The sequence below is a fragment of the Lampetra planeri genome, chromosome 11, assembly GCF_965212315.1.
Source record: "Lampetra planeri chromosome 11, kcLamPlan1.2.h2, whole genome shotgun sequence".
Taxonomy (NCBI): Eukaryota; Metazoa; Chordata; class Hyperoartia; order Petromyzontiformes; family Petromyzontidae; genus Lampetra; species Lampetra planeri.
The window spans coordinates 420,582-433,608 of NC_136117.1; the positions used below are offsets into that span (position 1 = coordinate 420,582).

A 13,027-nucleotide genomic window follows, 5' to 3' on the forward strand; every position below is an offset into this window, starting at 1 on the left:
GTTCCAGGGGGTGAGGCTGATGATTGGCTGCATGGTATCACGTGGGCCAGGTGTTATAAGGGGTGGAGAGAGACAGCTCCGGGTCAGTGTGGAGAGGGGCTGAGGAGGGACCACGTCTGTGTCACCGGCACGCCAGCGACCACGTGGCGGGCTGGAGGCTGTCTCCGACACACACCGTCAACCAGTGGTGTGGGAAAGCGAGGCAGCCAGCGGACGCCACGCTCAGGGAATGGAGTAACGGGGAAAAGAGGAACCCAGCGTGTGAGGGAGCTGTGAATGAGGAACGAATAAAGAAAAGACAAAAGACACGGTCTCATCTGGAGCGGATTTATTACACATAGAGTCACACACACATCGACCTACACACACATATGGACTTAAACACACACACATATAGACTAACACACACATGGACTTACACACACACATCGACTGACACACACACATCGACTTAAACACACACCGCACACACAGACGTACACAAACACAGCGACTGTCACACACACACATTAACTCACACTCACATTAATGCACACACAGACGGACTCGCACAGACCCAACGCACACACATATATGGACTCACATGCACACATGTATGTGACTTTAGTGAAAGAAGCAAGGGAGAGGCGAAATGCACGCGTGTATAATAAGTAAGTAATTAGGAGTGACTACGAGGGTGTTCCGCCATTTTGGTGCAAACATTTGCTGCGAGCAAGAGCGGCAAATAAATGAAAGTCAACTAATACAAAATGAACCTAACCTATCTGTAACTATGAGCAGATGCGCACCAATCAAGCGTTATTGACATAACATCACTGCTCAACCCCTGCACTGAGGGGGCAAGTGTAAATATAATAGAATGAAGACGTAATAGCAATGAGTACATTTATTGGTTTGCCCCTGCTCAGTAAGTGATATTACGTGGCTGGTTATGCCTCAAGAATACAAAAAAGGCTATTCTTCACCTTTTTGGGAGCAGTACAGTGATATTTAGAAATTTACCTATTTTCAAAGAAAAAACGTTTGCATAAGTACTCTTTGGTTCTTTCGGTAAAGTCACGTAGGTATAAAATAAAATAGATTAAATCACGACGTATCGGGCGCAACACAAGCGTCCATCATCAGGTGGGACAACCACAGCAATAAACAATTGCTAAAGTGGGCAAAAGGGCTGCTGTAACAGGAAGCTATATAGGTAAGAGAGGGGGGAGGAGCAAGGGGGGAGAGCTAGAGAGGGGGGTGTTGGGGAGGGGAGTGCTGAAGTGAGCGGGGCTGGGAGTGGGAAGCTGAAGAAGCTGGAGATGCGGAAAATGAAGGCAATACCATAAAGCAGTTAAGGTTTTACCTGGTTAATAACATCCTTCCAATGATTGCTCAATTTGCATCCATCTTCTCGGTTGAAGTTATGTCTATGTTTATATATCTGTATGGCTTCATGAAAAAACCTTTGATAGTAGCCCGAAGGTTTGCAGAGTACCTTGGTCTCGGAAAAAACAACATCATTAGAGCCCACAGTGTAATAGCAATGGTCTTCCATGGCGGAGGAATTAGTTCTACCGTGTTTCAGATCTGACTTATGCTTGTGAACACGGTCCGAGATATGTCGTTTCGTTTCCCCAATGTAACACCCACCAGAGGTGCAACTTAGTTTGTAGACTCCAGGATATTGCATGTCAGGAATGACATCCTTGACAGATGGGATTTGATCACGGATTTTGTGTACTGTACTGAATCGGACCTGGATCTTGTGTTTGTTTAAGATTTTGGAAATATTTTTGGTAACGCCTGCTATGTATGGTAACGTGATGGCGTCTCAGGGGGTTGTTCGTCCATGGTTGGAGAAACAGCTTTGCAAATAATGCTGTCCGAGTACCCATTCATCTTGAGGGCCTGGTGTACATGTTCCAGTTCACTGGATAGGTGGCGTTGGTCAGAAATGCAGTGGGCCCTATGGTGTAGTGTTTTGATGAGGGAATTCTTCTGTGCCGGATGGTGGTGGGAATCAGGTTTCAGATAGGAATCTGTGTGGGTGGCTTTCCTGTAGACAGAATGTTCCAACCGAGAAGATGGATACAAATTGAGCAATTATTGGAAGGCTGTTATTAACCAGGTAAAACCTTAACTGTTTATGGTTGTTCCATCATATCTGCCGGGTACTAGTCTATTTTTCCGAGTTAATTTCCCCCCGCATCCCCATCGTTCCCAGCCTCCCACTTCCAGCCCCACTTTCTCCCCCCCCCCAGCTTCACGTCCTCTCTCCCCTTAGTGTCACGCAGCGCCCCCCCCAGCCCCCTACCAACAACCCCCCCCCCTCTCTCTCTCTCTCTCTCTCCCCTTGCTCCTCCCATCTTTTCTTACCTATATAACCTCTTGCCACGGCAGCTCTCTCGCCCACTGCATTGTCATTGTTGCTGTCATTGGCATTGCTGCTACATTGGCATTGTTGCTGCATTCGCATTGTTGCTGCATTGGCATTGTTGCTGCATTAGCATTGTTGCTGCATTGGCAATGTTGCTACATTGGCACTCGTGCACCGCCCATGCTCCTGGTGCTGTTGATACACTTGGGCTACGCACATCCCCGAACCATTATTAACAGTTTGCCTTTAGAGGCTCACGTGACTTTACCGAAAGAACCAAAGAGTAACTATAGGCCTATTTCCTTGTTGAATTCAGATTATAATTTTCTCACAAAAATTCTGGCAAACAGACTTGAGAACATTCTTCCTTCACTCATAGGTTTTGTCAGAAATAGGGACTCGTCAGACAATATCAGAATCCTAATAAATGCAATTGACATCGCCACTAAGATAAAACTCACTGCCTATGCCCTGATACTAGATGGGAACAAGGCATTTCACAGAGACGAGTGGGGCTTCCTATTTTGGGTAACGGAAAAGTTTGGCTTACCCTCCGCATTATTAAATATATGCAAGCTCCTTTACGCTAACCTCTTTGCTGTGTTAGTAATCAATGGACTGGTCTCCCCAAGCTTCCCCCTAGGCAGGCAGGGCTGCCCCCTATCACCCCTCCTTTTTACTTTGGTAATTGAATTATGAGCAATAATCATCAGGGCTAGCTGAAATGTGGTTGGAGTATGCAAAGGGGCAAGTGACAATCAAATTAAACTATATGCGGAATACGGTGAAGCCTCAGGTGATAAACTAAACTCGGCGAAGCCAGAGCTGATGCCTCTCTCCCCAATCTTCGCCAAACCTCATGATGAACTTTTGCCAATCAGATGATGTCCAACCCAGATCAATTACCTAGGTGTCAAAATACCCTCTTCGCTCCCCACTCTCTTCTCGAGAACATTCTAACTTTTTTACAGAAATCACGACATCACTTTCCGTGTGGAAGGACACCCCCTCTCCCTTTTAACCGTGCCGACCTGGTGAAAATGATGATTCTGCCGAAACTCCTCTATCACCTGTGAAATGTCTCTACCTGCATCCCTAAAGCCTTCTACAAAACCTTTCACTCGCGAACCATGTAATTTGTCTGCAACTATAAGATGGTGAGAATTGATTTTTACTCGCTTACACTAACCAAGAAGGAGGGAGGCCTCGCCCTTCCAGACTCTTCTCAAATACCGCTGATCAATCACCCTTCTTAATGTCAAACACTGTATAAATCTAGAAATGAAGGGTTCGTAGAAGGAATGGGAAGAAAGTTATGTTAGCCCCTGGACTCTCACTGGAATTGCTTTCACCCCAGCCACAGACAGAACATGGGGTCCTAAACCATTGTGGACATTAACTGCCACCTTATGAATCTGCAGGGACAAACAAGTCCTGATCCCCTCCACCTTTCATAAAGGGGGGGGGGCGGGATTTGGGTAGAGAACAATTAGAAAGTTGCGTGGAATTCCTGCCCATAGCGGCCAGTTTGTTTGTGGAATGTGCACATTCAGTTTGTTTGTAGAATGTGCACATTCTACAAACAAACTAAAGGCACCCCAATGGGTTCTCCCTTATCTCCAGTTGTGGCCAACATCTCCATGAAAAAAATTGAGACGGACGCCATCCAGGCATCCACTCTACGCCCGTCCTTGTGGAAGTGGTACGTGGATGACACGTTTGTCATCTGGCCACATGGCCGACCGGCTCTAGAACAATTCCTCAACCACATCAATTCCATCCACCCAGCAAACAAATTCACCATGGAGGTAGAAAAGGATGGCATGCTACCCTTCTTGAATGTCTTAATCAAAAGAGACCAGATGGCTCAATGAGCCACTCTGTCTACAGGAAAGTAACCCATACTGATGCCTACCTAAAACCTGATTCCCACCACCATCCATCCCAGAAGAATTCCCTCATCAAAACGCTACACCATAGAGCTCAATGTATCTACGACCATGAAGACCTGACCAGTGAACTCAAACACATACACCAGGCTCTCAAGGCGAATGGATATTTTGACTACACAATCCGCAAATCTATCACCCCAACCGTGAGAAAGGAGCCATCTGAAGATCCAATCAAAACCATCACCTTACCTTACATAGCAGGGATAACCAAAAAGATTTCCAAAATCTTTAAAAAACACAAGATCCAGGTCCAATTTAACACAGCGCATAAAATTCGTGACCTGATCCCATCTGTGAAGGACAAGATTCCTCACATGCAATATCCCAGCGTCTACAAACTAAGCTGTATCTGCGGCAGCAGTTGCATTGGGGAAACCAAACGACATGTCTCAGACCGTGTTCATGAACATAAGGCAGATCTGAAACAGGGCAGGATCAATACTTCTGCTGTGCCTGATCATTACTTTAACACAGACACAATTTGAACCGAGACGACGGTTTTAAACTCAGCAATCATTGGAAAGATGTCATCAACCACTTTGGGTCATGACTTGATTTGTTTTCTTGTCCACCTCCACCATCAGCAGTGTGGGTGTGTGGAGCGAGGTGCAATGCTTTGATTTGTGTAGACCTACTGCCGGTGTCGGAGACTTCTCTTACATTAACATTAGCTGCCCCGCCCATCTCGAAATCTTTATAAACAGATATTTGATTGGTGTTGACCTACTGCCGGTGTTGGAAACCTCTCCTTCTTTAACATTAGCTGCCCCGCCCATCTCTAAACCTTTATAAACAGCTTGCCCTCAGAAGCTAATCTCCTTGTTCCTGATGACGACTGTTTGTGTTGCGACCGAAACGTCGCGATATTTTTATGATTTTTTATTCACTTTCTTTTTATTCTTTTATTGTTATTCTTTTTTATATCTACGTGACTTTACCAAAAGAATCATATCATATGAATTCCTGCAGTCACGAACGTCGTAAGTCAAAATGTAAAAGTAATTTTTGTCTGTCTTTCTGTCTGTCTGTCAGTGTATCTGTCTGTGTGTTTGCCTTGGGTCTTTCGGTAAATTCATGTAGATAAGTTCAAAGAAAGTAACAAAAATAACGAAAAACTACGATGTTTCGATTGCAACACAAGCAATCGTCATGACCATTGCTTGTGTTGCGATTTAAAGGAAATGACGATTGCTTGTGTTGTGATCGAAACGTCGTAGTTTTTAGTTATTTATTTTATTTGAACCTATCTACTTGACTTTACCGAAAGATCCAAGAATATGAATTCCTGCAGTCATGAAAGCTTTAAATCAAGATTTAAACGTTAAAGTAGACCAACACAATACACTTGCAATTGTTTGCCCTTAGTGCATTCTAAACTAGGAAAATATAACTTCGTGGAATGTATGCTGATCGTAAAAATAAATTAGAGGCACTCGCCAAAGCACACATCCGTACATGCACAGAACTCTGACTCGCGGTTGCCCCTAGTAACCCAAAAACGCTTGCTTAGCGATGGGAGACGGGGACGATGACGTAGACATAGTACTTGGGTTCCACTTCACCTGCAAACAGCCCGGATCTGTGATCGGAGCTTCCTTTTTATCTCTCTCGGCGCGGCCTGGCTCCACGCTCGGCCGCCCCGTACATACAGAATATTCTCGACGGTTCCAGGCTACACCGCGCCTGTTCCCTCTCTGGCTCCGCCCTTAACCACGCCTCTTTCGGGAACTCTCTAGACGTTCGCAGCTACTCTCCCCGTGCCCCCTCGTTCACCTTTGGCCCACATTACTCACCCCGGTCCATCACGTGCTTGACCCGGTGCCATGGTGAATCGTCCTCACATGGCGCCTACTACCAGCAGCCCCCCACCACACTCTTCCAGTGGCGCACTCTGTGGTGATTCCCTGCGGCGCTGGTGGAGGCTGCAATCCCCTACTCTGTCGATAGGACTCATCAGGCTTCCTCCTGCTAGCATCCAGTACCATGCCCCGAGTAGCCCACTGAATGGTACTGCATGGTGTGTTACCCTACGCGCCTGTTTCAATGGCACTTGGCGCTACGCGCCATAGTGATTCATTTAACAAAACTATACAAGTTTTGAAAGAAATATGTTTTTCCTCCGGGCAAAGCCAGATACTTCCTGCAAGTATATATACATAACAATACAGTGTATCTTGCACGCAGCTCATTTTAAATTACATAAATATATCTATGGAGCCTGGAAGCCCTTGGGGGTGGCATGAATAGAGGAAGTGAAGAAGGTGAATTTGATCATAATAATCATCTTCAGCTATGGCCAAGCCACTGCTGGATGAAGACCTCTCCAAGCTACTATTACCTCTCACGATTCTCCCATGTAATATCTCCTCCTCAGTGGGCATCCTTGGCCGCAATCCATATCTTGGCTGCCACTGTTATTATTCTTGACCATCAGCCGTCTGTCCCTTCTAGCAACATGTACTGACCAAGATCACAATTATCTTAACAGTTTAAATTATGTAATTAAAATCGTATGCTGCCAATTATATCTGTTCGTCATCGTCATTCAATGCGATTCCAAGCATGCACTTCTCAATGTTTTCTTGTGGAATTTCATATTTGATCTATACTTTTCGTTAATTACCACATTTCTTCAGGCCATTTCTCTGCTAGTTTTCATCACGAACTTCAGCTAGGTACAACATAGCCCCTGCATGATAGCCTTGTACCAACCAAATGGTGCAAATATAGTGACATCGCTGGATGTCACCATGCTGTGGGTGCAATACTGGCCCTGGAGGGGCACGTTGTGCAGTGTAGCGACATCACCTGATACCACAATGTTGCGAGTGTAATACCGGCCCTAGAGGGGCATGGTGTGCGCGGAATAATAGCGCAGGATGGCACCATGCTTTAACTGCAGTGCCGACCCTACAGGACAGGGTATGTGGGTGCTGACTAAAGGATACATTTGTGCGAGGCCATGGCACTCTGGTGGACCCGGGAGGACACGTGACGATGAAGTTGACAGAGGGGCCCCAAGAGGGGACGAGGGGAGTCACGTGATTGGGACCTATATCTTTCCCGAGGATTCTGGAAGGTGGATGTGGCCAAGGGCGGAGCCGGCCACACCACAGAGAATATAATCCGGGTCCTGAGAGGGACCGGGGTTGTTGTTCATCCTGGAAGAAACCCTTCGTCTACGATCTCCATTCATTGAGTCTCCAACACGTGGATCCGGGCCGAAGACGTTGGTCCTGATCTGTAGTCACAGTTAAGTAGTAACTAGTGTAGTTAGCCGGGTGGTCACCACCTTAGGTTTTTATTCTGTTAAGGGGAAGTTACCCCGTGTATTGGAACTGAATAAATGTTTTGCCTCCAAGGTCTACGTCTGCGACTCAGTTGAACCCATTACACAAATACCAAATGTCTACATTATTTAATCATGTTCTCTATTACAGAATGCAGATGGAGTGATTGTAGAGAGACAAATAAAAACCATCAAGTCCACCGATGAGGGAATAGTGGATGGAACATCATTCACAATCCCTGCTATTGCCAAGTAAGCTCACACGTAAATATTTACACGTTGTGTGTAAAATTATATACAACAAAGTAATGTATTTAAAAATATATATATATATACTTTAGTCAGTAATTATATTTTCATTATTTTGACAGTTTACAATATCCCACCTTCAGAGAATAAACTGTAAAATATAGTATATACATCTTCCTGAAAAATCCTTCACGTCATCTTCTGTCTTCCATGCAGTTGGGATCAAACTTTTACAAAAGCTCTGCTATGATATTGTCACGTGCCATGACATATCATGGCAACTCAATATTTTGCAAGTGTTTGCTTTTTTGCAGAGTTGTTAAAATAAACTTAACTTTCCGGTAACCACTTGAATAATACAGCAAAAAACAGTTACCGGTTTGCTGCAAGTGTAGGGCTTGAGTATAGCGCGCCACACATCCCCCGCCTCTGTTGCTATGCAAGCAAGCACAGTACAGTGGGGTGATGTGAGGTAATGGTTGTTGTTGTGACTTTAGGTGTAGTGGGTCGTTAAGGGTTGAAACAGGTGTCAGGGTAGCCGGGAGGACACAGGCCAGTGATTGGCTGGAAAGGTAATTGGGCATTAGCTGGCGTCGCTCCGGCGGCGAAAACAAGGCCACGTGACACGGGGGGCCAGGGGGCGAGCGATAAGCGGGGGGTAGAGATAATTAGGGAGATTAATTGGTGTGCAGTAACGGTGCCCGGAGAGTCGCAGAGCAAGTGATAGTAGAGTAAAGCGTAGAGACAGTGTTAGTAGAGTAAAGCACGGAGAGACAGTGGTAGCGAGAACGCAGTGAGCAACCAGGGTAGCCATGCATCGTAAGGATGCAGAGTAGGAAAAACCGTAGAGACGACAAGCGTAGCGATAGTGAGGTAGAGGGCACGGAGAGACGCGCAGCGGTGGCGCAGCAGAGAGACGCGGAGCGGAGCGAGGCCGCGCCGAGACGCGGAGCGGTGGCGCGGCGAAGGTAGACTCTAAGAGGAAAGTAAAGAGGAGAGAAAGACAACCCTTGTACGAGTCCTACAACTGGTGTCAGAAGTGATAACGGACCTGCACCGAGATGTCCAAGAAGGTCATGAAGAAAAAGAACTTACCGGCAGCCTCGTCGGCGGAGAGCAGCGATGCGGACGTGATACCTCCATCAGGAACGGAGGCCCCCGCATCGCTGGAGGACGTGACGGAGCAAGCACCGCCGCACGACGAGGTCGACACGCACGACGAGGAGGAGCCGAGCCCGCCGCACGTATGGAGTGCTGCAATGGCGGCGTGGGAGGCCAGGATGGCGGTGCTCATGCAAGAATTTGATCGAGTTCTGCGGTCGATGCGGGAAGCACCGACGGGATTGGATCCGCAGCCGCACGACCTCGTTACATCTGCAGGGGCTGACGGTGCGGCTGGATCTCCCGAGGCGCCAGGTGCGCCGCTGGACGAGGAGGTGGAACCAGAGTCGCTGGCCTCGAGCACGCCACGTCGGCTGCACGTGGAACGCTTCGAGGTCCCGGTCGGCGACTGGACAGCGTTTACACGACCATTTCGGGCAGCGTATGAGTCGCTCGGGTGGACGGAGGCTCAAGCGCTACGGGCGCTGCCAACGGCTTTGAACGAAGATGCGTTGGCGACGTTCTACGGTCTCCCTCGAGGGGTTCGCTTGTCCTTGACAGAGATATTTGCGGCGATGCAGAAGATTTACGAACCTCGCTCGGTCGCCAAGCGCAAGTTTCAATTGAGGCGACGGGCGGAAGGAGAATCTCCCCTCGCGTATCGCAGTGCGCTGTTGACTCTTGGCCAAGCGGCTTACCCGGCAATGGACAAAGCGGCCCTTGATTCTTTGGCCCAGGAGAAGCTGTTGCAGATGGCGAAGGAGCTACAAGTTGTCCTCTCACTTCCCAGCGACAACGACGACGACGGGTCATCTTTGCAGCTTGCCAGGAACATCCAGGTTAACCTGGATCTTTGCGACGAGCCATCGGCGGGGCCATCTCGGCCCCTGGTGGTGGGCGTTGGATCAGACGGTGGTCTACCGGAGGGAGAGCTGACGCCGCTGACAGCAGCGGTCGCACGACCACCATTGAGCCCACACCGCCGCTCGGATGCGGGCGGACGTGGCGGTCCGTCACGCTGCTACGAGTGCGGGCGGCGAGGACACTTCGCGCGGGACTGCTGGAGATGGAGACGCGTCTTCCCACGTTCATCGGGACCCTACAATCGGGAATTCTACCCAGCGCAGGATTACCAGGTGAGTCGCGACACATTCAATACACGGCCGTATCCTACACCTCACCCATCCGCGTCGATACATAATGTTGATCCCCCTTCGTATGATGCTCAAGGTAATGCGGTATGGGGTGCGTTGGCTCATCGTGTTTTGGGGGCTGCGCCGGGTTCGTCGGATGTGATGGCGTTTGTTCAAGGGATTCAAATTCGGGTTATTGTTGACACGGAGGCATCCGCGACGCTTATTTCTTTGCACACCCTCCGATTGCTCCCTGCTTCGGCCCATGTTTTGGAACCGGTGGAGGGCCCGTGTATAGCGGCAAATGGGAGTAGTTTGGGAATTATGGGTCGTATACTAGCAACGATACAGGTCGGGGAGGTGTGTGTAACGGGGTACATTTTGGTTTCGTCTGTTCTGGCTGTGCCGTGTTTATTGGGCACGGATTTTTTGCAAAAGATGCCGATTAAGATTTCGATTGAAAGGGGACAGTTGGAATTGCCGTCAGGAAAGTGTATAAAATTTTTGGGTACTCCGTCTAAATTTGCTCGTGTCAACGCTGTGGTCTAGGCGGTGGTTAGCCGCACGGTGCGCGTTCCGCCTGCGACGCAGATGCTTGTCCCGTTGAAATTGAAAAAGGGGCTGTCAGTAGGTAACTTGGAGGAGGGTATATTATTGTCACCTTCAAATGCCGTGTCACGAATGCCCTCTTTGGTAGGGGCTTTTACGATGGTGCCAACGACGGTCGAACCGTTTATTCAGATTGTAAACACGGGGCACGAGCCGGTCATTATTCAGGAAGGGACCACGCTGGCACACGCGTCAGTCGAACGAGGTTCAGAAAGCCATGTGTGTTTGGCAGCGGGGGGGGGGGGGGGGGGGGGGGGGTAACACGCTGCCGCGACCGGAGGAGAAACCGAGCTGGTTTCGCGAATTGTATGCAGGTAACGACGATTTGACACCCGAGCAGCGGACGCGGTTAAGGGAGTTGCTTTGGGAATTTAGGGATGTGTTTAGCTCAGGGAAGTTTGATGTCGGTCGTACGACCCTGTTGCGACATCACATTGACACTAGAGATGCAGCCCCTGTTCGATTGAATCCTCACCAGGTGAGCCCGCTGGAGAAGGATTGCATTCGGAGGACGGTTGATGAGATGTTGCAACAGGATATCGTATCCCCTTCGTCCAGCCCATGGGGAGCCCCGATCGTGTTGGTAAAAAAAAGGGATGGCTCTCTACGATTTTATGTAGATTCCCGGAAATTGAATAAAGTTTCGGTGGCGGATGCTTATCCGCTTCCGCGCATTGACGACTCATTGGACGCATTTTCCGGCGCTACATTTTTTTCCACATTAGACCTCTTATCGGGCTTTTGGCAATTGCCCTTGGACGAGGCATCTAAACCGAAGACGGCTTTTTGCACGCTGCAAGGATTGTTTCACTTTAATGTATTGCCAATGAGGCTGCACTCCGCACCAGCCACTTTTCAATGACTGATGGAGCTGGTGTTGACGGGATTGCAGTGGGAGTCGTGTTTGATTTACCTGGACGACGTCATTGTGTTCAGTAAGGATTTCGAGGGACATTTGCAGCGGCTGCGAGCTGTGTTTGGCAGGGTAAGGGGCGCCAATTTGAAGTTTAAACCCCAAAAGTGTCATCTGTTGCGAACTTCCGCTAAATATCTTGGTCATGTGGTCAGCGAAGCGGGGGTCGCAACGGATCCGGAGAAAACTAGTTGTGTTCGTGCGTGGCCAGTGCCTAAAATGGTGTCGGAAGTACGCAGCTTCGTGGGCTTTGCGTCATATTATCGGCGATTTGTTAAGAATTTTGCTACGATTGCGAGGCCACTGCACACGCTCACTGCTAAGGGTAAAAAGTTTATATGGGGTGTTGAGGAGCAGCGTTCATTTGAAACGCTCCGGGACGCGTTCGCGGACGCACCGCCGCTCGGGTATCCAAATTTTGCAGAAATGTTTACGTTGGACACGGATGCCAGTGACACGGGCATCGGAGCTGTGTTGTCGCAAACGATTAACGGTGTTGAAAGGGTCGTCGCGTATGGCAGCCGGGTACTGTCCCCGGCGGAACAAAGGTATTGCGTAACGCGCAGGGAATTATTGGCGATTGTTCATTTTGTGCAGTTGTATCGACCATACTTGTACAGGCGACAGTTTTTGGTCCGCACCGACCACGCGGCATTGCAGTACTCCTTGCAGATCGATCAACCCTCGGGCCAAATGGCCTGCTGGCTTGAGGTCCTGCAGGGATACTCATTTACGGTCCAGCACAGGAAGGGTACGCGTCACGTTAACGCGGATGCTCTGTCCCGGTTGCCTCAGGCATCGGGCTCGTGTCAGTGCTCTGAGGGATCGCCGCGTTGTGGGCCGCCGCTGCAGAGCGAGCCGAGAATGGCCGCTGCAGCTAATTCAAACCGGGTTGACGAGACACCGGATACTGAGCCCGGGTTGTTGGGTTTGTCACGGGGGCGTTTGGTGCGGTTGCAAATAGACGATCCGTCGCTTACCAGGATGAGGCTACGGGCCTCTCGCTCCAAACAGTCGGATGATCGGCCATTTCTCCGACTCATTGACGACCTCCTGGTCAGATAGGATGTCGTCTTACAGAAATGTTGTATAGTGGTGCCGCTGTGTTTACGAGGGAAACTCATTTCCGACACGCACGCGCGGTTGATGCACTTGGGGGAGAAAAAAACCGCTTTGACTTTAAGTAATGATTTCTATTGGCCGGGGTTGCAGAATGACGTTCATTTGTACGTTAAAGCTTGTCACGAGTGCGCACGGCGGAAGGCGCCAGCCGAGCCATATCGGGTACCATTGCAATCGATACGTGTTTCGCGGGTTAACGAAATTGTGGCCCTTGATATTTTGGGACCGTTCCCCGTTACCCCGCGGGGTCACAAATACTTGCTCGTGGGGGTCGAATACTTAACTCGGTGGCCTATGGCA

At 49.0% G+C, this 13,027-nt stretch overlaps 1 protein-coding gene across 12 annotated transcripts in view; it reads left to right on the forward strand.

Moving 5' to 3' along the window:
• The window catches only part of LOC144721414 (complement C3-like), a 366,684-nt gene that overhangs the window by 65,340 nt on the left and 288,317 nt on the right, over positions 1 to 13,027 (forward strand). For all 12 annotated transcript variants that reach the window (XM_078599020.1, XM_078599027.1, XM_078599021.1 and 9 more), the window contains one exon: positions 7,752 to 7,852. In XM_078599020.1, the coding sequence (XP_078455146.1) occupies positions 7,752 to 7,852 (101 nt within the window). The remainder of the gene's footprint in view (positions 1 to 7,751; positions 7,853 to 13,027) is intronic.